At 48.3% G+C, this 26,502-nt stretch overlaps 2 protein-coding genes across 2 annotated transcripts in view; one reads left to right on the top strand and one right to left on the bottom strand.

The window, feature by feature from the left end:
• The first annotated feature begins 880 nt into the window (after positions 1–880).
• CCDC177 (coiled-coil domain containing 177) lies at positions 881–3,662 on the top strand. Its single transcript, XM_034062208.1, has one exon. The coding sequence runs from the start codon at positions 881–883 to the stop codon at positions 2,786–2,788; it is 1,908 nt and encodes a 635-aa protein (XP_033918099.1). The 3' UTR covers positions 2,789–3,662.
• A 19,197-nt stretch (positions 3,663–22,859) lies between these two features.
• PLEKHD1 (pleckstrin homology and coiled-coil domain containing D1) overlaps positions 22,860–26,502 on the bottom strand; it is a 28,236-nt gene continuing 24,593 nt past the window's right edge. The window contains exons 12-13 of the mRNA XM_005149238.3: positions 24,943–25,092; positions 22,860–24,372 (exon numbers count right to left, since the gene is read on the bottom strand). Of these exons, the coding sequence (XP_005149295.1) occupies positions 24,212–24,372; positions 24,943–25,092 (311 nt within the window). The 3' untranslated portion in view covers positions 22,860–24,211. The remainder of the gene's footprint in view (positions 24,373–24,942; positions 25,093–26,502) is intronic.

The raw sequence follows: 26,502 nt of genomic DNA, 5'->3' as shown, positions 1-26,502 counted from the left end.
ACGTCCGGTCGCGTTGCCCACCGCCGGAGCCAGCCCCGGCGCCGCTCCCGCCGCAGCGGACGGGGGGCGGGCCGCCCGCCCTGCATCACCGCTGCCCCCAGCCCGGTGCGGTTCCCCCCGCGCCGCCTGCGCCCGCCCCCCGCGCGGGGCGCCTCAGGCTGAGGGCGGCCGCCGTGCCCGCCGCCCCGGAGGTGGGGGCTCCGCGCGGGGCCCGGGCTGCCATGGAGGAGCCGCCGCCACCCGCCTGATCCCAGGGCTGCCAGCACCGAGACAAAGCGCAGCCCGCCCGGTGAGTGAGTGAGTACCGCGGGGGCCGGGGGTGTCCGTCCTGCGCCATGGGTACCGGCCCCGGGGGGGAGGTCCCGGTCCCGCTCCCAGCCCTGCCTGACCCCTCCGTGCACCCCCATCCCCGTTCACGCCCAGGCAGCCCTGTCCGCCGCACTGCTAAGCCGGTGCACCGCAAGCATCCTCATTCATCTCTCCAGCATCCCCTACACCGGAGTCCCCAGCCGCCGGCCCAGACACACGCCGTGCACCCCCATTCATCGCCAAACAAGCCTGCGCCCACTGCCCAAACATGCCGCAGGGACTCTGAACGCGCCCCACGTCACCCCAAAAGCCCCTATCGCTCCAAACCGCCCCACGCACTCCCCCCGACCACCCAAACACACCTCCCCGCCCCAGGTATCCCCCTCCACCCAGCACCGCAGGTAACCGGACCCCCTCCCTCCACGAACACCCCCACGGCTGCCCTCCCCCGGCACAGGCGGCCCCGACACAGCTCCTCCTGCCCGCCCGGCCCTGGCGCCTTCCCGGGGAGACAAAGGGGTCCGTTCGCCCCGCTCACCGCCCGCCGCTCTCTCCCCTTGCAGGCCGAGCCATGGTGGAGCCGCCGGCTGAGCCGCCCCCGCCGCCCTGCCCGGCGCCCGGGGGGGCAGCGGCAGCAGAGCCGGCCCGGCCCGGGGAGCAGTCGCCGTTGCTGCACCTGGACTTGTACAACTTCGACTGCGCGGCGGCGGAGGGCAGCCGGTACGTGCTGACCAGCCCGCGGTCACTGGAGGCCTGCGCCCGCTGCGCCGTGCGGCCGGTGGAGCTGCTGCCGCGGGCGCTGGGGGACCTGCTGCGGGAGGCCCCCGGGCGCTCCATGCGGGTGGCCGCCGGCCTCTACGAGGCCTACGAGCGGGAGCGCCGCCGCAAGCTGCAGCAGTGCCGCGAGGAGCGGGAGAGGATTATCCGGGAGGAGAAGAGGCGGATCCTCGCACCCCTCGGCAGCCTGCCGCCCTCGCCCGCAGCCCGTGGTGCGCCCCGGGCTGCTGCTGCCGCTGCCACAGCTGCCGGGCCTCGGCCACATGGAGGGGGCAAGGCCGGGGCGTCCGGGGGTGCCAAGGCCAAGAGCCACTCGCTGGACTCGCTGCAGAAGCGCCGTGACGGCAGCTGGGGCAAGACCTCGTCCGAGTCGGGGGCCTCGTCCTCCTACAGCGGGGAGAGCCTGCGGGAGCGCGGCGGCAAGGTGGGCGGCCGGGGCCGGGGGGCAGCAGCCGCCGCAAGCAGCTCCCTGCTGGGGCGCAGCTTCAGCCTGGGCGACCTCAGCCACTCTCCGCAGACCGCCCAGAAGGTGGAGAGGATCGTCAGGGAGGTGAAGAGGAGGAAGGGTCTCTCGGAGGTGCCCGAGAGGGACAAGAAGATCGCGGCGCTGATGATCGCCAAGCACCAGGAGGCCAGCCTGCTGCGGGAGCAGCGGCAGGCGGCACATCTGCAGTGGGACAGCCAGCGGCGCCGGGCGGAGCAGCGGAAGGAGCAGGAGGAGAAAGAGAAGCAGAAGGCCCTCCTGCAGGGCCAGCGGTTGTGGGAGAGCCAGGTGCAGAAGCGTCGGGGGAGGCTGAGCCAGGAGCAGGAGGAGGCAGCTCTGCTGAAGCAGAGGCAGCGCATGGTGCACGAGGAGAGGTGGCGGGAGCAAGCAGAGAAGCAGGAGCGACTGCGGAGGGAAAGGCTGCAGAGGGCCATCCAAGAGGACAAGCAAAAGAAGCTTCATCAAGAGCACAACCTGAAGATGAAGGAGGAGGGCAAGAAGGAGCACCAGGAGCGAGAGGAGCAGCTCCTTCAAGAGAAGTTATCCGCAGCTGTGCAGAAGAGGCTGAAGAAGGAGGTACAGCTGCAGAAGGAGAAGAAACTGCTCAACCAAGCAGAGAAGCTGAAGCACGAGGCCTTGCTCAAGGAGCTGGCCAAGCAAAAGGCAGAGGAGAGGGAAATGCTGAAGGCCTCACTGGAGATGAGTTTGACAAAGGCTCAGGAGAACTATGAGCAACTAGTGGAGAAGAGGAACCAGGAGCTAAAGGAGAAGGCCAGGAGGGAGGACATGCAGATCCAGAGAGCCAAACTGGCAGCAGAGAAGAGGGAAAGAGAGCAGAAGGAGCACTTGGAGGCCCTTGCTAGAGAGACAGAGAGAAAGCTCCAGCATGCTGCCCAGGTGGCTGAAGAGGCTGTCCAAGAAAAAGCCCGCAGGGTGGTCTTGAGCCGTCTGGAGAAGGAGAAAGTGCAGAAGATGAACAAGCAGAAGGTGGAACAGTATGAGGATTTACGGCGCAGGGAGACCCTCCTCTCTATAGAGAGGAAGCTGGAGAGGAGTGAGCAGATCTTCAAGGAGAAGAAGACTGTCTTAGAAAATGCCAGGTCTGTCGCTCGGGCATCATTCCATGTCCGGGAAAAGGTGCGCGAGGAGACAAACGTGCGCACCTTTGACAAGATGGCCCTGGAAGCAGAACTGCATGCCCACCTGAGTAAGAAATGAAAGATCTTGTCATGGATGAGTGGGGAGACATCACCAGTTGTCCATCATAATGCATCAAAAAGCTCCTCCCCACTAACATTTAAAAAATAGCACAACCAACAACCACCCTAAATTCTTATTTTGGGGGGGGCAGGGTACCGCACAAAAACGTGGCAGCTATTTCACATACTGTTTAAAATATGCTGATAAAACCCAGTCTTCTTCACGTGTTGTTCATAGCACAGTGGTCCATGTGTGCCCTTGTTGCTGCAAGGACGTAGGAAAGAGATGCCCAATGGTCCAAATCTAGCCTGCACAAAACTTTCTTTACTTCCTGGCAGCACTACAGTTGGGCTGAAATCTGCAGTGACTCTAGCATAGCCAACATTCCATCTTGTTTGTAGCCCTAGGGGCTGCAGATAAAGCCTGCCAGCACGGATGTGAGGGCTCTTGCTCCCTGCATCATTGCGCTGTGGCTGAAGTTCACTGCCTGGTTCGTTTAGCAGAGGGCAAATGTGAAGAGCTGGGAAACAGTGGAAAGAAGGCAAAATGTGGGCAAATGAGCAGACACAGTCTTTGATTGGAACAGCATTTTTTTCCCCAAAGGTCTACTGCAATCTACCTGAAGGTTTTGTCCAAACCTCCCCCAGAGGGGGCATTTCCAATGTAAAGTGGGAAAGTTTCACAGCACAGGAGCCATGTCTTGACCACTGTCTATAATTACCCCTGGAGTCCATCTCCTGCTGCTGACTGAGTTTGACACCTGGGGTTAGAGCTGAACTAATCAAAACACACCTACATGGTGGTAACTGGATCGACAAACTACTGTTCCTGTACTGTGCAGTGTGCAGCTCAAGTTTTGAATGTGCAATCTAAGAAAAAATATTTTTTTTCCAAAAGACATCAATATGTGTATGGATATTTTTTTATTTCTGTAGTTTGAAGTCTGTGAAAGCCAACAGAGTTCCTAAGTTGTTTAAAATTGCAGCATGGGAAATGAAGTCAGCAAGTTCGGTGGAGGCATGAAAGATATCTTGGGTCTGCTTCTGTTTAATTGAGAAGGAATTCTGCTGCTGGATTTCTGTGGGAACAAATTAAACCCTTTTGGATGAGGCTTATTGGTGGTTTTGATATTGAGCTACAGGCCAGGGAGAACTGAAAATCAAAGCAAGCAACATATTACCTCACAGCTCAGAAGTAGATCACAGCTTATTTAGAGCAGAAGAGCAGCTGATTAGTAAATACATTTTAGGCTACTGATGTATTACAATCATGAGATTATAATCAGGACTTTGCTTCTTGGCCATTTGTGTGCATGCCACAGAATGACCACTAGACCTTGTAATACCTGCACTTTAACAGTAACAAAAGGACAATTACCTGGAAACTTCAATGACTGACAACACATCTTACATTCAGCTAGCATTAAATTCCCAGGTTTCAGTTCCTAAATGCTTGGAGTCTAGCTCCAGGTTTCATGTTGGAACCCAAAATCTGGATCAAATGACACTGAACATTCAATTCTACAGCCAAACACTGACATGTGGATGCACCTCTAACCCCATTTGAGAACCACTATACTGCCTACTATTGCCCATTGACTGGGACTACTGCTAGAAGCTGACCTGATAGAAACTACTCTGAATGTTTACAGGCTTTCTGAAGTTTAGATATTGAAACATTAGGGAGAAGAATTTCTAATACCATTTAAATGTTCTAAAAAGAATTACAGAACCAGGTCCTTTGATTCATTTTCAGGTAAAACTCCCGTAATATAGTAATGTTTTGCATAGAGACAACATGACCAAGCACACAGTATTGCAAGAGTCTGTCACACAGTTGGCTATCACAGAATAAGACAAGTCATTTCAGAGGCTCCAGAACACTGCAGCCTGGTTTCCTTGAGCAAAGTGCCCTGTGATTCTCACTTCTGTGAAATCAAGGCTACAGGACAAATTCATCTTGTATCAAGACATCAGGGAGCTCACACATGGTGGGAAACATTGACTAAAAAGCTGAGCTCCAGATGAATCCTTCACACATTTTGAGTGTTCACAGACCAAGGTTGTTGGAACTGAATAATCTTTAAAGTCCCTTCCAACTTAAACCATTCTGCGATTCTATGTGGATTGTCTAGTGTTTAACAGCATCTAGGCTAAAGCTGGAGTCTTGCATTTTGAGACAACAGCATCTTGCCACTGAGAGTGCCAGCAATCTCTTCTACATGCAGCCTCTTCACATGAAATTCATCACTAAATCATGATCTCTGTCAAGGTTGAATTTGGCAAACACATTCAAAAACTACTAGGAGGAGCAGCTGCACCACCCCTGGTTAATATTTCACAAGGTATTTTTTAACCCAGTTTACCATAAATACTTTCACCACATGGATAAGAGAGATGTGTGTTAGATTTCTTACCTTCGTTACTTACTGTGTTTCTTTCATGATGCTAGGGCACCAGGTGCATTCTGTGCTAAAATTTCTCCTGATGCCAGGGGAATTCTGTTCACTAAACAAATGCTGAATAGGCAGCACACACAGGTCTGAGAGGAGACTTATTTTGGTGTGCATGTCTTTACTAAGCCAAGCTTGGACAGGGAGACGTGGGAAACAGAATTTGCAATGCGAAGTCTATCAAGCACTAGTTTTCCAGACAATCTGCTAAGAACAGCTCCAGAGCCACCTCTCCTAGGTGTCATGAGGGACATGACTTCTTCAGGGAAGTGTCATTTTCTGCTCCATTCCTGACCTCAGAGCGAGCCAGGCTAACCCCATCTGATGTGAGGACAGCTCATAGCCCCCAACTGTTACACCAGAACTTGCAGAGATTTGCTTTCAGCTGTGGATGTTCTTCCATGGGTAGTGAAGACAAAAATGTAATATTCAGAATGCCATTTTGAAAGGAGGGTTGCTGTACCTTTTTCTGGTTTTTCTTCAAGCAGATACTGAGAGATACAAGGATGAGACACAAAACTAGTTAAATACAGGTGATGACAGTGGCTCCCTTTGCACACAGTTCTGTTTTGCAGACCTAGGACTGTGCTATTCTTTAGCAGAGCAACCACCAAGATCCAGGAGGGCTGAGGTGCTCTGGGATGGACCTGCCAGGCTCCCTTCAAAGTGTGCAAATTTAAGCTCATTTAATGCTTTGCCGAGTCAAGGTCCTAGGGAATTAAGTTGCTTAGAATCCGACTTAGCTGTCATAGGCAAAGAAGAGGAAAACTGGCTTATTCTAGCCCCTCTGGAAATGAGACCCGTGACACTTACTTTGCAGCATAGTGCAGGCATGTTCTACTGTGAGCCTGCAGAGCCCTAATTCAACTCCTTGTGGGAGAGTGCAGCCCTACAAGCCCTTGGCTAGCAAGTAGCACATGCTGTAAAGAGCCAATGCTGAGATACGGTAAGAAAATCATCCTGCTTTTAGGCAGGAGCCAGCTCTGCCCTTCTCTTTGGTGAGATATATCAGGTTTTGAAGAGAAAATACTGGGAAGAAAAAAAAATGCAAAACTCCTCTGTACAAGATACCTAGAAGCGTATTCTCTATGCAGAGCAAGCAGCACTCTGGGGAAATGACAGTGTTCAGAGCCTTCATAATGGGATATGCCTCACATCCAACATGCTTCTTAATGCTAGGGCATAAAAAAATCAGTTATAGGTCTGACTTTTTTGTCCTTAGCCTATTCTTTGAGCATGGCTCTTTGCTGTGAAGCACAACCTTGTTATTATAAGATTCTAGTCTGGCAGGACCAAAGTAATTCTCTGGCAATTTCACACTCATCTCTTACATCCATGCTCTTGAGCAAAAATCCCTCACATTACAAAAGCACTCTGGCAGTAAGAAATACCCTGTACTACAAAACCAAACTGCCAGTGGAATTTTGTTCGTATGTGCTTTACAAAGTTCCCTGCATCTAATCTCAGGATCTGACTGTGAGGTAAACTAATTATCACCCCCAGCTTAAGTACAGGAAAAATGAAGCAGAAAGAACTGATGAACTGATGTGACTTGCCCCGGGCCATGCTGACCTCTGTGATGTAGCTGGAGCTTGCTCTCTGGTCCTCGCTGTTCCTAAGCAGCCCTCTAATTAACTGTTCCTGGTTGCAAGTGAAGGATATCACTGTACCCCTGCTGTGACAGCTTCTCTGGCTCTTGCTCTGAAGCTGGTGCTTTACTGGATGAAGATTTTAAGCTGCCAGCCTCCACTTCTGGGCATTGCCCCCAAATTTTGAAACACTTTCAGATGAGGGGCCTGAACATGAGTATCACAGATAAGGCTGTTCTGAGAGTCTGGGACAGAGGCAAGGTGGGAGGAGGGTGCGTTAGCAGAGATGGGCAGGAGCTACAGATGGAAATGTTAAATGAAAGAGCAAGCATTCGCTGAGAACCCTTATACCATCCTGGCTAGCTAGAATTGCTTATATCTCTCTATGTATGACAGCATACAATAACTCTTTCAGCACATTAAAGTTAGAAGATCCAGTTCATCTCATTAGTTTTCTCCCTAGAGCCAGCAGAATTACTCCAGGAATGAATACAACCTGAATATATTAAACTTTTTATGATTTGTATAAATCACAGTGAGATAGGTTATGTTTCCGAGAGCTTGGTGGAAATTTCCTCCTTCTTGCACTGTACCCAAGCAACAGGATGACAGGGTCACATATCAGTTGGTATTTTTAGGCTGGGAACAAGTTTGTCAATACCCTGTGCTGCATGCTGTGTTCCTGGGTGTCTGCAGAACAATGTCTGCTTAAACAACAGCTCAGCACAGCTGAGGGGAAGAGCAGCTGGCACAGAGATACCTTGTCAGACAGCAAACTAAACAGTGGGGAGTAAGAGATTTGGCTCTGTGTCTGTACAGTGCTACCGGGAATGTTTTGTTTTGTAAGAGAATGATGGTATAATTTCTTCTCTTTTTTAATCACCTCCAAAGTAAGCTGTGCTATTTTTAACAATTGTTTAATGAGTTATAAGAGATGGGATAATAATGGAGGAAGGAAGCTCAAAACACAGACGTGTAGGTAAAGCAGAAAGCCGTTTTCCTTTCCCTCCTGAATAAAGCCTTGAGCATCATGCCAGCAGTTGAGAGTTTTGCTAAATGCCAAGTTGCATGCATTTTGTTAGACCCTAGGAGGGCAGCCGTTCTGTCCACAGGGTTTGCTACCTGTGCACCTCTTTCCAGTACATGCTGAATGAGACAGGCGTCACATTTACCGCAGCGATTTCTTCAGACTTCAAGGGAAAGGTGAGATCCATGAACAGAAAGGCATTATTTTCACTGTAGAGGGACCACTGCACAGCTGTCCTGTGTGGACTCAGCCCACATCTGACATGAAGCCTGACAGAGGAGTGATGCTTTGCTCTCATTAAGGGATTTCTGCAGCCCTCATGCAGACACTGTCTAGGAGCCTCTGCACCCATTTTCATCTCCCACCAGATTCAAGCTTCCCTTGTTACCTAGTCAGTTTGGTCCTGAGGCTCCTACTCCCATTGCCTGCAGCTAGGTACCTGGGGAGCTGACTGAAGGGTGTAGCCAAATCTCCACCTGCTTGTAGAGGCCTCAAGCCAACTAATTTGCTCTGCTCTTTCTTAAACCAAGGCGTACCTGTGCATGAGCAACTATAGGAACTGTCTGAATCTAGGCTTTGGGCAGTGTAAATTGAAAACCTACAGAAGACCTAGGATGTTGGGGCGTAGCAAAGGGGTGCGACTGATTTTCAAATAGCAGCATTGCTGCTGATTTGCTTCCCTTGAGTTGCTTTTCTCAGGCAGTGTACCATGAATGGGGCAAGTACTAGCAGCCCCAGAAGAAGCAATTAGCTGTTTGCCCTCCATGATTAGACCAGTGTGTGACATGGGAAGTGGTGCCCCTTCTTGCCTGAGAGGGAAGCTTTCCTTTCTTCAGTCATCATCACCTGTGCTTTGGGGACAGGCTGGTATCCCATCTAAAATACGTCCACCCTATCACCATTGCCATGACTGCCAGTGAAGAGTGGATATAACCAAGCCAAGGTTAAACAGACTAGTTCAGTCATCACTAGCGGTTTAACTCCAGCAGTGCAGAGCTTAGGATGGACTAACTTGTCCAGTATTCTCCACCTTCTCTTTGTGGGCTTTTCAACTCATTCACAGCTCTACTGGTAAATTCCTAATTAGCTTATTTAGTCCTGATGACCTGTCCTCACTAAGGAATTTTGGACATATCTTAAAGGCTCTGAGTCATGACATTGCTTTTTCTGCTAGCAGTTTCACCTACTGAAGGCACAGAAGGAAGTAAAGCCAGTGAGGATTGTTTCAGTAAACCAGAGCTGACCTGTCTGCTCTCAGAAAACTGTATCAGATAGGTAAACCAAGGGATTCTTCAGGGCTTAATGCAATACGAGAGCACCTGACATCTTAGGTTTGCTGTAGTTAGTTTCTATGTCACTCTGCATGGTAGCTGTCACTCCAACTCACATCTCTTGGGAGCTGTGAGTACTAATATTTTCCAGGTAGAAGGCACTCTGTCTTGTAACAGAAATATTCTGTGATTCCTACAACATTTCAAAGCACCTGCACTTATGTCCTTACAGTCAGGTACTTCAATGTATTTTGCTTATGGTTCCATAAAAAATTGTGGAAGTAGAGATTCCTGAAGGCAGCGATGTTCACTCCCAGAGCTATTGTCCTCTCTAAGTGTCTCTGATCAGACTGCACTGTGTTACTCTAGATTTCTTGCGGCTCCTGCAGTCTCTGTGAACCTGCAGATCCCTCCCTGCAAAGGAACAGTACAGTAGTGCAGGTGCCACATGATCCAGTCACAGCCTGCGAGTCCCCACATGCACAGAACATTTACCGTAAGCTACCAGGGGAATTTCTGCAAAGTCTCCTGGAATCCACATGGGTCATTTTCATCCATCCTGATGCCAGTGCTGTATAAGCACACGTGCTGTCCAGTACCTGCTGACCTAGCAATACGGTCTGAATCCTCTCCATGACAACACACTGTAATGTCCTCTGGTACAGAGAGGCATCCTGCAAGCAGGCAAGGCTGTCCAGGGACTCAGTGTATTAGATGTATCATTTTAGCATAAGTCTTTTTTATGGGGAAGTTGGAGGCACAAATGCAAGGAACAAAATGTCTCCCTGGAGGAAAGAATTGCTGCACATGAGAGAAAAGAAAGAAATGGCAACATGGGAGATTTAAACAACCTTCAGATCATAGGAGGCATGGTTTCTAAGTCTCATGCAACAGATGTGCATGGCCAAACAGCTCCTTTCACACATTTTGGATACCCTCAGGGAATGAGGAATGGTGGGAGCACTCCAACCTGGTTGCTTCCTTGATCCTAGGCTTTTGTGGGTGCTGCTCCAGGGGGTTGGCAGGCAGCATCTCATATCTTTAGCAGGGAGCCTGAGCAAACCTACTGCACTTTGGGCTCTAGAGCAGTGGACATGGGTGCCCAGGTTGGTCTTGTGATTCAGAAGGTGATGAGGACCACTTCCGTTAGTGTTTCATTATGAGCTGGTAGTAAAAAGATTTTACTGTCTAGGATCAGGAGGATGAGCTGCAGAAGAGGTATCTAGCTCAAGAGCACAGGTTAAAGCAGCACATTTCTGCTGAAGTTTGCTTTAAATCTGCTTTTTCTTTTTATCTTAAAGACCAAATTTAATGTCAAACTGCCAGGGGCTGGTAGAGACCCACAACATGCCCATAGCCCAGTTCTCATTAGGGAACTGGAGAGCTGTCTGGCAGTGTCACACAAAGGTCAGATCCATGCATGGCTTTATTTTTAAGCAACGATTTTGGTCACCAGACTGTGGGGCTGGGTTTTTGCCTGGTAACATCAATAGCCCAAAGGCAAACACATGGCGGGTTTTTGCCTGGTAACATCAATAGCCCAAAGGCAAACACATGGCGACAACTAGCACATTCCTGTGTCCAAGCAGAGATGACACCACAGCCAATGGAAACCTGGAGCTCAGGCTGTTTCCAAGGAGGACAGGGACCTTCTGAAAGGCAAACGCTAGACTAAAGGAGGAATTATAGTCCTCAGCTATGCAGTGACAGCATGGGAAGGGAGGATTTCTCAAGAAAAAAGAAGGGGTCCTCCCTCAAGCCAAGTAAGTGTCTCATCACTGGCAGGCTGGATGTGGGCTCATGTCCCCATGTTCTCCATCACTGGAAGTGGCAGGAATCAGACTCTCAGCAAAAAGGGGTAGACAGAAGGCTGGTTGGGAGAATGAAACCTCTTAGGTTAGACCTTGTCAGTCAATGCTTTCTCCCTGATTTCATTTGCAGACAGGACCCTAAGTATCACCAGTGGGACTGGGCTTCAACCCTCAGTGACTTGTACAGCCCTGAAACCTGTCATGCATCCACACCCTGATGCATTGGCTTCGCTTGTTTAGACATTAAGGCAGGCTTGTGGGTCTTTCCAGCATGCCAGCCAGATGTTTCACAGCCATATCTGAGCCACAGCTTTGAAGCAGCAGAACAGTTTGCATCTCATCCTTCCCCAGCTCAAGTCAGCAGGATTAGTTGGTTATTCAGGAGTCCCTTCCCCCATTGACAGAGTGAAGGGAAAATAGTTATAAACCTTCCTTTTTTACGTGTGCCAGCCAGCAGACAGGATCAACTTGCAAAGGGACTCCCTGATTTCTGACATGCCTAAGCCACAATCAGAAGGTTTTGCACCATATGGCTCTATCACTTGATAAAATAGTGCCCTAGATATGCTGGTTGATTTCCAGTCTGCCATCAAATTAACTTAGGAGGATGGGCATATACAGCCACCGTTTCTGAGGTCTCCAGACCTATCACAAGCCATGGTATTTTTGCAGCCACTCCTGCCCCCCTCCCCAGGACCAGCTACCAAAGGGATTAAACATGCTGTGTTATATACTGCAGTGGCTTAATCACTAAGCAAAGTGCTTATCCCCTGACCACAAGGTCAGGGAATTATCTTCCTAACAGATAGTACAGCCAGGGCTTGGAACAAAATGAGGAACTGAACTGTCATTGCAAGCCCATAAGCCACAGTTTTATTGCTGTTTCTGGGAGAGCAACACCACTAAGATGCTACAGAAGTGCAGTTTAACTTTTCCCACCTGCCCTGAGAGGCCTCTTGGTGGAAGATGAACACGGGAAAAATGGTACTGGGTTTTGTGCACACACACATTCCCCCTCCCATAAACACCCCCTATGCCAAACCTGTCCCTCTGGGAGCAGAAGGTTTTGGTGGTTGGATATATTTGGCACTGTGTACTAAAGAGAGAACATTATGCAGGAAGAGCTTTTAATAGACCGTGAGGTACTAACCGAGCACTAAGTCTGGGCCAGAAGATAAATGACCTCGGGGGAAACACGTATATCTAGAAATATGGTTTCAGAGGGCATAGGTCCTATGCATTAGTTTCAGCATAAGGTAGGAAGGCTTGTTCCCATGACAGCTAGACCACTGGGCAGAGCTGCAGGGCCTGCCAGCCCCACAGCTCACCACATACAGGGGAAGCCCCACTGAGCTGTGAGATGGCAGCTGAAGGCATCAGTGAAAAAACTCTTTAATTGAGATTTAAATGTAAAGAATTGAGATCTGCTGCCACCATAAAAGAGTGAGGAGAACTTTTGACACAGAAAGCTAGGGAACCAGGTTCTTAATAGGGACTAACACTGGGCATCAGCTTGTGCAGCTTTGCTTGGGACCTTCTGTGCACATCCAGGCAGGATGAGCCACAGTCCCTTGCCTGATGGCTGCCTGAGATCAGCACTGCTTCATCAATGGGGAAGGTGCAAGCTGAGAAGGTGAGGCTCCCTACCTGGAGATGGAGGATACAAATAGCTCCCAGTTCTCCAGGTGACTCCTTGGAGGTCACATACATGTCAGTAACTGCAGAGGAGGAACGCTCATGTCTCAGCTTCAGCCAAGAGGACAGGTCCCCAGGACTCTGTTGAAATTATTCACATGCTAAATCTTCCTTGTTGCACCTTTCAAAAGCAGCTAAGCAATCAAAAGACATTTTCCCACCTCCCTCAGTACATCTCACCTTTTGCAGTCCAGCTGCTCCCTAAAGACCATAGTTATTATTGCTTGTCTATGAAATACCCAAACCCTGCTGACTATGTATGCCTCGCCTGTGAACAGCAAGGGACATCCTGAAGCCAGAAGCACAACTCTCCTTTGGTTTCCCACCAAGAGATCATTCCTGCAGCACTAGTGTGGGATGTGAGATAAGCAGTTCCCACTTTAAGGTACAAGATTAGGCCAGAGCCTGCTAGGCAGATTCCACTATTCTTCAGCTATAAATCAGAGCAAAAATGTTTTTATTACTTTCAGCTCTGCAACATGAAGGGTCAAGATAAACATTGAGAGCTCTGTGTCTCTATTAAGCTCAGTGGATAGAGGTCACAACTGTGGGGATATGGGAGGGACAGAACAGCTCCTGACACTTCATTTTCTTAAGAAAGCAAGGTAGATGGGCAGGTTAATACTTGAAGCTTTTTGAAGAACACATGTCTCCCAGAGAGGGGCTCTGTGAGGTTATGTGTGTGCTGTCCACCCTTCTGGATGAACATACCCACTTCCAACAGCTCCAGCCCAACAGCAAAGGCACTGACAAGACATAGAGACATTTAAACAAGCTACAGGCAGGATTGGCAGGTAGGATAAATAACCTGCCTGCCTTGTAAGCGGCCTGGGTGAGATACCCACAAATAAAAGTCCTTTTTGCAGTTTCATCTCAGTTGAAGAAGACAAAACTCCATGGTGCTCCATGTGGAAAACAGAGTGCTAATAAGGCTTTGGGTTTTCCACTTGGCAGCTGCTGCTTCTCAGCTCCCCTTCCTTTTATCTCTGCACTTTTGGGGAAGCCTGACATTACATGTATTTCTATATTGTTCTTAATTAGGATAAAAGTTCCATCTCTCCCGTAAGTGACTCTCAGGAGCAGAGATGGGGAAACATGCATTTGAGAGCTGTCTGCCTTGCAGCCTGCCAGGGGCCCTGTGTCCCTCCCATAGCTGCTGTCCCCACAGCCACCCCAACCCAAACCTCAAAGTCACCTTGTCCATAGCAGAAAGCTGGACAAGCCCTTTAAAACAGACTACACCTAGAGCACAGATGTGCAAGGAACTCTTAACCGTGTGGAAGTCAAGCACTGCTTTACCTCTTTGTGTGGTGCTTCTCTCCACAGGGATGCTGCTGCAGGCTGTGCCTGGGTACATACGCCAGAACTTGTTCTGGCCAAGTTACAAGCTGCTCCCCAGGAAGGACAATGGCTACACAAGTTCACAGGTCAGCTGGGGGATGGCATGAGCTGCCTTCTCCTTCCACAAAGTCCAGCCTGGCACCTCTGCTTAGACTGGCTTTCACATTTCATTGAGCTTCACCTCTTCCCTACAAGTAGACTTTACCCATGACTTCCCTACATCTCCACTGTGTTCCAGCTGACAGCCTGGCCACCAAGGGCAGGATCATTTCTTCCAGTGGGTTTCTCAGCCCCAAGCCTACAAAGGCTACAATATCTAGAATGAGTAACAACACACCAATAAACCTTTCCCAAAAAAAAATGGTCTGTGTATGTTCAGATACAAACAGCCCCTGGAAAATAAATGTAATGAAACACAACCCCTCCAGAAGTGAGTGTGAAGAGTTCAGGACAGTCACTGCTTTCCTTTTCCCTATTAGAGGTACCAGCTCCATGAAAAGTGGTGCGGCCTGAAGATCCATCCTGTTGCATGAGATGGGCTCGCTTGCACCAGCACCTTAGTTCCTCTTTCCCCCAGTACTGCCAACTGGATCTGCAGGTTTCCCTTGGGGACCCCTCTGCCTTCTAGCTCTCTGTGCACAGCCAAACCACAGAGCCTGCCAGGCTGTGCACTCCCCAACTGGCTGCTGCTCCTAAACACCTCCTGCAAGATTCCTGCTGGGGTCTGTTTAGGTGTGTGTTGGTCCAAGCAGCATTAATGCAGGTGGAGAAGTCCCCAGTAAGTGCCAGAGATGATGTACTGCAGATCCTGTTCCCAAGCCTTTCTTTCTCGCCATAGATTAGAACAACACTAAAATTCAGCTGGTGATAAACAGGTGAAATGTACTTGTCTGTGGCATACAGAAGAAGAGATTAGAGGCTGTGGTGGTCTTTCCTAATGTTAAGCTTCTCATTAAATTTCTAAAGATTAAGGAGAGAGGAGATTCCATCAAATAAAATCTGATTTGCCTTTGGTGCAGCTGTCCATGCAAAGATGAGAACCCACCTCCCTCTGCTGTATAATTCACATTTCTCCACACACAGCCTCCAGAAAGTGAGCTGAAGTGACTCAGTAAGTGATATTACTACCGTAATTAGCATCTATAACATGTCAGGCTGTGGTATCAAGACTGTGGGGATTGCAAACACTGACCCATTTCTCCTCAGAAAGGAAACAGGATTAATTTCATGTTACCTTGGGAACTCACACCCTACCACAGCAAACATCACCTGGACAGGCAAAAGAACAGAATATAGACCTGTCTGTCCTATTGTCTCCTGACCTCATGCAGCATGTCCTCCTTCCTCTATAATTGATGCCTCCTGCTGCAGAATCAGCCACAGCTTCTGCTTCTCTGGCTATCCCATTACAGCAGTAGTAAGTGCAAGCCAGTTATTCTGCAAAACAATTCAAATGTATTCACTGTCTCAGACCAGGAAAGCTTTCTTCATTACACCACCTCTTCTTGCTGCACTGCAGCTACAGGAACTCAACAGCTCCCTCCCTTCATCTTTCCCACAAGCCTGCCATGTGGGACACACACCATCTCCTCCAAGGAAACAGTTACTGTTCTCTTTTCCACAACATTCAGAAATACTTAGAACATCCTAATGCATGTAAGAGGGATGTGTTTCCAGGGCTCTTAGGATATAGTTGCATTTTGGTTAATCATGCAGATAGGAAAATGCTGAGGAAATTTGTGTCCTGCCAGCTGTCTGACCTGGTTTATTTACATGATGCTAGCGCTGGGAAATGCACTAGTTTCACAGCTCTCATGATTTCAGACCATTTATCCAGAGCACAAAGGCAGCAGCAAGGAGGAGGGCACATCAGGTTAACTACACACTAACTTCAAAACCTACCTTAGCCCAGAGCCTCATGCCCCAGCCCCTGCCCTCAGCTACGTGTCTTGAGCGGGTTGCTGAAAGACTGGGAAAACTGAGGCTATGGTTGTCATGGTTGCTGCAGGGTGGAGGAGCCGGAATGTCCCTATGGGCAGGATTAACAGGGTGCTGTCCTTGCCAGGGTTGTTTGCCCACGTGCAGCTATCTCTGTGGATGCCAAGGGCAGCTACAGTAGAGACAGCCTCCAGGGTGACCTTCAGTTATAGAGCGCAGCATGTTTCACCTGCAAGTAAAACTTTCCCATCTGTACTCCACCTATGAGGAATGAAGATCAGAAATTACTTTCAGGCAAAACAAGAAAAAAAACCCCAAAACAAGAGCTTATTAGGAAATATTCATTTTGATAGATGACATATATTTGAGGTATGTATTTAATACATGTTCTTTATATGTATGTGTGTGTATACATATATGCATGCATGCATGCATATGTATGTATATGTGTGTGAATACCTGTTGGAGGAGAGGCAAGTTGGATTCAGTGCTCATTAGCAGCTTGCAAGGGACACAGGATGCTAGTCACCTTCCTAGAGTACAGGCCCACTGCTCCTCCCAGCAAAGGCTCAGACCAGATTGGTGCAGGCACTGGTTCCTCAGCCTGCCTCTTGCCCCTGGGCAGCACACTCGGACAGGACCTGGCACACAGACGCTGAAAGGGTCCACACTGCAGGGTGTGAGGCAAGGGGGGACCAGTCAGCTTCCTGCCCACCTCAACACCTATAGCCCAAGCCACATGTGAGGTGGGCTACGAAGCTGGGAAGGAAGGTGCCTGGTTAACAGCCTGGGGTGTTCACTGCCATCGCTGTGCATTTTCTGCATGAAACACTTAAATCAGAAAGACTTTGTGAGCAGAATGAATAATGTTTTTTAGACAGTAAGCCAGCGTTATGCAAAAGGCATGAGCAGCTATGATCATCTGCAGGCAATCTCTCACCTCCTTTGCACTCTCCAAGGGGAGCATCTACCCAGCTCCACCATAGCAGCATGGGCTTCCTCTCTGCCTGGGACAGCACCATCCTTCCTGGGTGCTGAGGAGCCTGCTGGGGTGATGCTAAGTTCCACTTTGCAGAGATAGCCACAATTAGCCATGGAAGAACAAACAGAAAGCAGAGGGAACAGAATGGAGAGAAATGCAGGGAGAATCCAGCTTGCCCAGAGCTGCGGGGGAGCCGGGTGTGCAGGGGGTGAGAGGATGTTCCTTGTATAAAGCAGTATTTGTTTTCTAACTTTGTGACCCTCTTCAGGTACAAACAGAACCAAAACCTGTGTTACAGGGAATGCAGCAGAACCAAGGACCAGAAACATCTGTACACGAAAAGGATTATCAGACACTTTATTCCTTTGTAGGTTGCTATCCTAAAGCTCTTTGTTTCCCTGCCAGGTCTGCTCTTTCCTTCCAAAACACCCGGAAAGAAACTGTTCTCCCTTCCCCTTCTCCTCTGTCCTGGTCTGGGAAAAAACAGAGCCCAGTGCAGCTCCTCTGTCAGCAGCCTCTGGATCCTCAGTGCACTGCACTTCGGAGCCAGACTGGGTGCTTATAGCTACAGGGGCAAGGACAAGGAGATATTCTCCCTTCAGGAAGTGAATGGGAGAAGAACTTCCGTGCCTGCTCACAATGGCCTTTCCTAAGGCTGGCGTATTAAATCCCCTCTTCCTTCCACCCTGTGGCTGGAAGCTGGGTTTCAAATGCCTGCCCTGGTGCGCTGGGATGCAGCAGGCAGTGGGGAGCCTGGGGTGCAGGATCAGCAGTTGGCACAGGGGTCTTTGCTCCTGTGTGGCAGCAGAGCTGCAGCTGAGCTCCTGCTTGCTTGCAAGGGGAAGCCAAAGGCTCCCATGACATTGAGCTCCTCTGAGTTTAGCTGGGAAGGGTGTCATGCACATCCTTTGCTGAGGGTGCTCCTGGAGCCACACGGCTATCACTGCTTTGAACATGGCTGTTACTCAGCAGCACTTGGCCACAGCCAGATGGATTTTCTGTGTAGTAAGCAGCCACCAAACCTAATCTCATTCCAGAACTAAGAGCCAGCCACAACCTAAAAGAAGAACATGGGCACTGTTTTCAAGCTCCTTCAGCATCAGCCAAACCAAGGGGCTAAAGCATCTCCTCCAAGCAAACTCGTTTTCTCTCTGCCTTCAAACTTTGAATATAGTGTGTCCTGCAACTCCTCCTCATCCAATTTCAGCACATGTCATAAGCACACTTCTTCCACCCATCTATGGTAACTTTGAATGGTTGGAAATTTTCTAACCTCATTATGAAGCCCACGTTCCCCCTCTGTAAGGAGGAAAACCAGCTCTGCCTGCACGTTTCTTCTTGTAATCTATAATAAGTTCCACATTAAGCCTCACCAGCTCTGTATTTGTGTGGGGGGAGAAACAGGAAAAGAAATTTAAGGGCAGGAGCACAAAAAAAAGAGAGAACACCTTGCTTCATTGCTATTCCCTGCATCCCTTCATGGATCAGAGCATCTGCCTGAAGTACTGCACACTTGAACAGAGAGGGATCTAGAGAGCTAGAGGAGTTTCTGAACACCTAAATGCCTTGAGAGCTACATGAATTTCCAGACTCTGCCAGTCAATGTTTAGATACCCAAAACTTTCCCAGCATCAAATGACTGACTTGTGATCCCTGCGCAGCCGCTGCTGCCTGCAGAGATCAGCCATAAGCCATGTCCCCACGTCACCCAGCTGGGTCATGCCAGTGCAAGCTCAGCTGTGTTTTCTCACCATGTCTTGCTTAGCAGCAGTAAATCTCAGGGAGGTAAAGAGGGCCTGAGCTGCAGACCTCTTTTCTCTGAGCACCTGGAACTGGACTCCGGTTGGGACCTGAGGTGGTTTTTGCTTACTGAGGAGAAGGACAGCTCTCTTTTGCTTATTGAGATGCACTTGCCAGAACACATTTTTGTTTGTTTGCTTTTTAAACACATCAACCTTTTATCATCAGTGCTCTAGTTTTCAGTAGCACCTGCTGCACTCCTGACTTTTAATCTCATTCCTGTCAAAGCCTCCTCACCTTCTCCTCGCCTGCAGCAATCACAAGTGTCATGCTTCCAGCAGAATCAGGAAAGGAAAGGAGAAAGGCAAGCAATGGCTATTCCATTCTCTCTGGCAATCTTTGTGGTAAGTATCTTGCTACAGAAGACACAGCATTCCCACCTTCTTCCCCTGTTACTTAAATTCTTCTTACAGCCTTGAATGCTACTGAGATGAGTGCACATGAGAGCACAGCCTAACTCTGTAACCCAAGGTCATTGTGTGTTTGTGAAGCATCTCAGACCAAGGTCTGCATACACACTATGCTTTCAGCACTGAATCTAACACAAGCCTCCAGCCATACTCCATGAAGGCTGAGAAACCCAGCACTCTTTTTAAACAGGGCCTAATCCCCTTGCAGCAAACCAGTTTTCTCACACCCAGCATAAACATCTTGTTTTCAAGCTTCCTTATTGAAATGGAGATGCTAACTATATTTACTTCTACTTTGCAGAGTTTAGAACAAAACAGAAACAACAAAACCCAGAGCTTGTTTCCCTCATGCCAGAGGAACAGGCAGCCACTGATGTATGGAGAAACACTGGAGCTCTCACCTGCCCCCAGAATTAATGATGAAGAAACCAATGGGAGCAGCAGTTCTGGGAGAGGACCTTATCCACTCTCAAGTCATTTCCACAGAGAGGTTTGAGGCAGGAGTGCAGTCAAGAAGAACTCAAGGGTAAGCAGAGTTCGGTTATCATTTAAAGCAATGCAAAGTTTGCATTTTTCATGATACACCAAAATAAGAACAAACGATCCTGCCAATTTATTTATTGCAACACCTCTGAGTTAGCAAAAGATGCCTTTGCTACTCCCACAAAATGACCTTCATAATTTTTCTTCCTCTGAAGTGCCACATGCAAAAAAAGATGTTGGTTCTAGCACTATGGTGTACACTGTACTTAGTACTGGTGGCAGAAAGGAGCAGGAAGGACTCACAGGCCTGACTGAGTACTCAGTTGGATCTTTCTCCATTTTGGAATTTAGCCTGCAGGAAGAAATAAATGTTACTTGTATAGAAGATGGATGTTACCTCAGTAGACAGAAAGGCACTGCAAGTTGTTCCACAAACCACATATGGCTGCCAAGCTCACTGAGCTCACTCATCATGACTGTCACCCTGACAGACAACCAGGTGACTGATTATAGCCAGTTCATCTGGCTTGACCATGTCTCCCATTCATGACCACACATCAAACTAGGTGGATCACAAATTGTCACGGACTGTGTGAAAAACTGCAGAATTGTCCTTGCACCAAGTACATCAGGTGGAAGATGCCAGAAATAACAGCATCCTTCAGTCACACCAGCACAAAGGAGCACTGAGTGTTCAGGCAATGCCCAGGACCTGCCTGAAGCTAAGCCTTGGACAAAACTATCAGAGCATGGCCTCCTTCCTGAGCACAAACTTACTAGGCACAACATGAACCATCTTCTGTTCCTCTAGCAGCCACAAAAATCAAGTGCACTGAAAAACATTCAAAACAGACTATTTCTGTGAAAATCTATAATTTTATTTTCAAAGGCATACACTAATGTCATAAGCAGAAAGCCTGCCTACCATCCTGAACTAAAAAACAAAGCCATATTCTGTAACTGAAAATTGCTACCAGCCTATGTCATTTGTGTGCCAAGCACAGCAGTGCATAACACGCACCAGCAACCCTTTATCCTTTATTATTGACTTCTGACCCTAAGGGCAGTTTCCATTTCTTGTCCACTTTCTCTGCTTTAAGAAGCAGCATGTACTGCAGGCAGCAGAGCTCGTGCTGCATTCCTTTCTCTGCCATTTACTTCTGTGCAAGAGCAAAGCCTTGAGACTGCAAGCACCCTGTCCTTAAGCAGGAACCACTCTTCTACACTGGGGACTAAAACAGCTGGGAGGCTTTGGAGGTCTTATGTGGAGGATGAAATTAACCCTGGAATTTACCTTAGCAGGAGCCACCATTCACGCTGTGAAAAGTAGGCAAGACAATGCAGAGGAGAATCAGTAGGCTTCATCTTTGACACTGTCTGCAAATGAAACCATATTTTAAAGTGTCTCCAAAGGTGACAACAGGAAAAGTCTTCAGAGGGAGACAAGTTCCCAGATGATAGCCAGAAAATGGACAATGGTGGAATAATTATCACAAGCCAATCTAGTTTTTCTGCCATGTCTGAGAAGAAATCTTGGAGGTGCAAACCATCCTGGATCTTCTATCCTTGGACATGAGGGAACATTTTAGGGAACTCTCCTCAGTGGAGAGAGTGCTCATCTCATTCCCTGTTTTCCCAATAGGCAAAAGTGATGTGGCCCAAGATTACTAGTGGAGGCTATTTGAACAGAGGCAGGTCACTCCCTAAGACATCTTCCTGTTACTGCACTGCATTAAAAATATGTAGATAACATAGAAATCAGTAACTCTGTCCTTTCAAACAGAATAAGGAGACAATCACTTAATTAAGATGCTATAGTGCATAGACCAAGCTCTATACTGACTCTGAGCTTACGGGGTAGGTCTCCCTGCAGGACTGGTATCTGCAGCAAGAAACAACTGATGGCAAGCACCTTGCTGCATGTGACTTAGGGTATGCTTTGCTGGCTACACAGAGAGCTGCTCACTAGCTTCAGGTAAGAAAGTGGGAGATTTCTTGTTTAGATTTGATACATTCTGTCTTTAACTTTATACATATTTTAAAAGTGTATAGTGGTGGGTAAGCAGGGTAAAAGCATTTTACATACACCCACTCCTTTTGAGAGGTGATGTTAGACACATAACACAACAACTCAGTGAAGCAGAGGAAGAGTACTGGCAGTAAATGAGTGTGTCACAATGATTTGTTTCAACTCGTGCAGAGGCAATTTAACATCATTTCAGTGACAGTCTGTCAAGAACACACAGGAATTCACTCTAGTGTCAGCATAACTTTTATTTATTTATTGCTGTCAATATGCACAGTAAAGGAAGACCTGATGTGGCTACCTCCTGAGTACAATACTTTTGTAAAGACTGATATTGTGGCTTTTGATGATAATAGATCAATGGTGCTGCATTGACAAGCCACAGGGTGATTTTCCTAACTGCCTGAATTACAGATACACTCCCTGGCTGTCCTTTCCTCTGTCCCTTCCAGCATCACGTAATATAGACCTTGTAACTGGAAAACAGCCAGAGATAATGTGATGACAGTGTAAAAGGGAAAACCATCTCTGTATTGCTTTCTCTGAGCCCTTCAGCCTTGTAGGAGCACGAATTCATTTGTGGTTTTCTAACGAGCAAGCACGAGTGGCAAAAAATCACAGAAGGATCAGGTGTGTTAAGGAGGGATAAAAATTCTCTTTTCCTATCGCATTACCTGCCATCACAAAAATGTCAGCTTTCAGTGCTGGACCCTCTGATTGTATAAAACCTCCCATTGCCTCACAGAAGGATACTGTTCTCTAACTGCCTGAAATGGAAAGTATAGGCTGTGCTTTCAGTGCTTTTCCTCTGATCATACCAGAGTGATGCCCTCCAGGAGCATCACATCATCTCAATATGCTCCTCCACTCAGCACCAAGCTTCTCCTCTGGCTGGCAAGCCAGGGCTCCCCTCCCTTCAGCCTCATCTCTGACTTCTCCCTAGAAACAGCAGTGAACCTTTAGGGAAAGAACTTAGGCAGACAGAATACAAAGCCCGGGACTGGACAGTGTCCCAGCCTGCATGGGAGAGGCAAGTAGCTATGCCAGTGTTACTGGACATATGTAATACCCAGTAGTACTGATGAGGGGCACAGTCCTGAAAGCCACAGAAAATCTGCACGCAAAACCCCTTGAGTCCCAACTGTACCTCTGCTGCTAACTTTATTCACATTTGAATTGTTTATTTGTTTTCAGATTTATACTATGGGGATAACAGCATCACTCTGACTGTGCTTGTCAAGTGCTCTGTAAGCACCAGGCAGTGCTGTTACTACAGCAAGGGTAATTATTAGTCAGCTGCTTCCTTAAAATAGGTGGGAGAGGCTGCAGGGTTTCCACCACAAAGTGATACCTCTCTTGTAACATACAGAATGACCACATTGAGGGCAAATCCTTCCCTGCAATAACCACATAGTGAGCACTCAGAAGGAGAACACAGGCCAGCCAGAGGCCCACCTCTGAATAGGCTGTCCACAGCTCTTCTCCCAGTGCAGCCTTGGCTTGCCAGAGATCCCAGTTTGACCAAGATAGCCTAAATTGCAATCAAGAAGGCTGGTAGAGAGCAATACAATGCCTTGGACACTGGCTATTCACTGAAGCACATACAGAGATAATTTTCCCCACCTCCATAGCCCTGACAGCTCTCTGCTCACAGTGATTAATTCTCCAAGCAGTGATGGGGTTTGTTGCTGGACACTCTTCACCTGCCTGTCCTCCAGCTTGTTTTACAGAAGTGGTGAGGAAGACAGCGGAGCCAAGTCAAAGCCTCCTCCACACTGAACCTGCCCACAGACAACACCTTCTGCAGCACATACCTTTGTTCCTCCTTCCAGCAGTGACACAGCCACACATCCCAGTACAAAACAAGTGCAAAGGTGGCCCCAGGATGTTCTGCCCAGAGTCAACACAACATAACCCCCCTCCAGCTTGCAGTGATGCCAATGGGTTACCTATAAAATCTGCACATGATCCTCCTCAGAGCCAAATCCTCAGCATCCTCAGGTTGTCTCCACCTTGTGTTGCAACAGTTTGCTTGAAAGGGTGTAGCATCAAGAGGCTGCCCTGTGTGTGATATTATTGCCTGTGCTTGGGAAGCTGGGACTGCTGCGGTGTTCAGGAAATTTGCCAGGAAATGTGCCTCACCAAGGTGCTGGTTGACTGGGGGTGTGCCGGGAGCCATTTCCTAGGCAGGATCAGGCTGAACAGGGTAAGCGGTGTCTGGCTGGGGCGGTTACACTAGTTGGAGTGTTGGCTGATAAAGGACTTTCTCAGAAGCACTTGTGTTTGGCAGACAGACTAGACAGGAAAGGAAAGAAGAGGCACTTCCTAACCGACGGTCTGTGGTTCAGTGTAACACCGACCGTGGTGTCTTGGCAAGTCATGGCTTAACATAAGTGGCTGAAGCAAACAGATCTGGAGTGACCAGCAGAGGTCTGCCAGGCTACAGGGAGCATTCAAACTAAAGCAAAGCCACTACCTGAGGGAATTGCCTACTCACAACTTTCCCTCACCTTCCCCACCAAAAGGCAAATCTCCCCTCTGACCCTAGTACCCAATGGCATGACTTCTGCAGAGCTGAATGGCAAATTGAGATCAGAAGACCCCTCCCAGCAAGAGTCACTTTTCATCCCCTGAAGCAGAATCCTTTTGCGACCTCATTATTTGATAGAGAGTTTGCCTGAAGTGCTGGTCCCGGCTCAGTCTTTTGGCTGCTTCTTTCAGCTCCTCAATGTTTTCAGCTTCTGCATGCGAGAAGATGAAGGACTGGGACTGCTTCACTGAAACAAGAGCAGCACAGAAAGGTCAGCACCATCATCAGGGACACAAACTGAAGACAAAGCTTCACTAGAGCACACCAGCAATGCGATCAACATGACTGAGAACCTAGCAAGGGATAAGCTAAACATTGCACTGAAACAGCTTCACTGTACTGTTTTCAGAGGAGGAAAACGCTGATGGCATGAAAAGATACTTTCCTGGTTTTACAGCTGTCTCTCATTTAGGGTTCTACATAGAACCTGATCTAACCTTTCAGGTAGCCACCCTGAGTACTTGACTGGACAATGTCCAGGTGTCTCTTCCAACCTAAATCAGTCTATCATTAAGCATTCAGATGAAGCTGGCTTTGAGAATGGATTTTTAGGGGCCCAGGACCATCACAGCAGTTACCTTTCAATACACCTGAAGAGACAATCAGTACACAGATGGGAAGCCCCACATTTCTCTGTAGCTCTGTGCTGCTACTAGAGAATATGAAAGATGAACCACATGACCTTACTGCTCTGTCAGCCCCACCTGCACATATCTGCTCCTGCAGGATATAGAGTAAGAAGCTGCCCAAAACCTACAGTCATTCCACGAAGTACTAGCTCTTCGGCGGTGGAAGCGGCAGCTCTTTATGCGACGAGTGGCAGCCTTATGGATGTACACAGAGTTCTTCATGATCACAGGCATCTTGGCTTCCAGCTCAGCATTGCGGATGCACTCTTCAAAGAACTCTGAGGAGGGGAGAAGACATCACTGTGAGCAGTGATGGGAGAGACACTTCAAGCAATGAACCAGTCACAAGGCACTGCACATGCTGATGGGCTGAGTCAGGTAATGACATTCAACACCTCCCTAGATCTTCATAAACAGCAGTCCATGAAGCTCCAGAATATTATCAGAATGAAAAAAGTTAGTGACAAAACCTTCCAGTCCCCAACAAGTACATACTCAAATTATAGAAAGAACTGCAACCATCTATTCCCCATCAATCATTCCCAAAACCACTCATGATTCAGCTTCTGTTATGAAAAAACTTCTCAACTCTCTTGCAACAGAGGGGTCTGAAGCTTTGCTCACTGAACTGTTTTTGAAGGAATGGGGTGTAAAACTAGGCAAGTCTAACTGCAGAAAGGGAGGTGTTGGCATACATGGCCAGGGATTTCTTAATAGCATAGCAAATACTGGCACTTACATACACATATTACAGGCTTCAGGCTCCTTGCAAAGCCCCATGTACAAACTAACAATGTTACTCTGTCCTGATCTGTTCCAGAAGCTGCTTTTCCTGATCCATTTCTGCTTGTATGGTCTAACCAGCATATCTTCTGACATTCCAGTCTTGCTGTCCCTCCTGCCTGTCACTGGTGCTCTGCTCTTCATAGGGCTCATGCACTAATGTGCCCCAACTCTTACATGAAAGAGCAGAGTAGAGCTACAGAAATCACTTGGAAGGACTGAGGCAATCTGCGGTGGGAGCAACATTAAAATGATGCTGGTCCCTCACTTTCTCCAGTGTCTTGCTCATGAGAACATTGTCCCGGGTTCAGCAGTAGCAGTAATTTTTCTCCTTCTTAGTAGTTGGTGCAGTGCTGTGGTTTTGACTTTCAGTGTGGGAACAGTGCTGATAACACTGATGTTTGTAGTTACTGCTCAAATGTTTAGACTGACCAAGGACTTTCTGAGTCTCATGCTCTGCCGGGAAGGAGGGGAAGCCAGGAGGAAGCAGAGACAGGACACCTGACCCAAACTAGCCAAAGAGGTATTCCATGCCACAGCACATTATGCCTGGGGACATAACTGGGAGTTACCCGGAAGGGCACGTGCTGCTCGGTCAGGCTCAGTTGGTGGGTGGTATCATATTCTCTTCCCTTGTTATTTCCCTTATCATTATTATTATTGGTGGCAGCAGCAGTGATTTGTGTTATACCTTAGTTACTGGACTGTTCTTGTCTCAACCTGTGGGAGTTACAGTCTTTTGATTCTCCTCCCCATCCCTCCAGGAGTGGGTGGGAGGGAAGAAAGGGGGTTGGGGAGGAGTAGACTGCTTGGCTGCCCTGCTGACAGGGTTTAAACCACGACACCCTTTTTATACTTTTGAAGAAAACATCCCCCAAAACTTAAGATTGGAAACGAGTGTCAGG

This window comes from Melopsittacus undulatus, chromosome 4, assembly GCF_012275295.1.
Source record: "Melopsittacus undulatus isolate bMelUnd1 chromosome 4, bMelUnd1.mat.Z, whole genome shotgun sequence".
NCBI classification, from domain to species: Eukaryota; Metazoa; Chordata; class Aves; order Psittaciformes; family Psittaculidae; genus Melopsittacus; species Melopsittacus undulatus.
This window is presented reverse-complemented; position numbering and strand designations above follow the sequence as displayed.

Excerpts from the sequence above, each read along its gene's own strand:
- CCDC177 (XM_034062208.1), top strand. The coding sequence starts at position 881 with ATGGTGGAGCCGCCGGCTGAGCCGCCCCCGCCGCCCTGCCCGGCGCCC.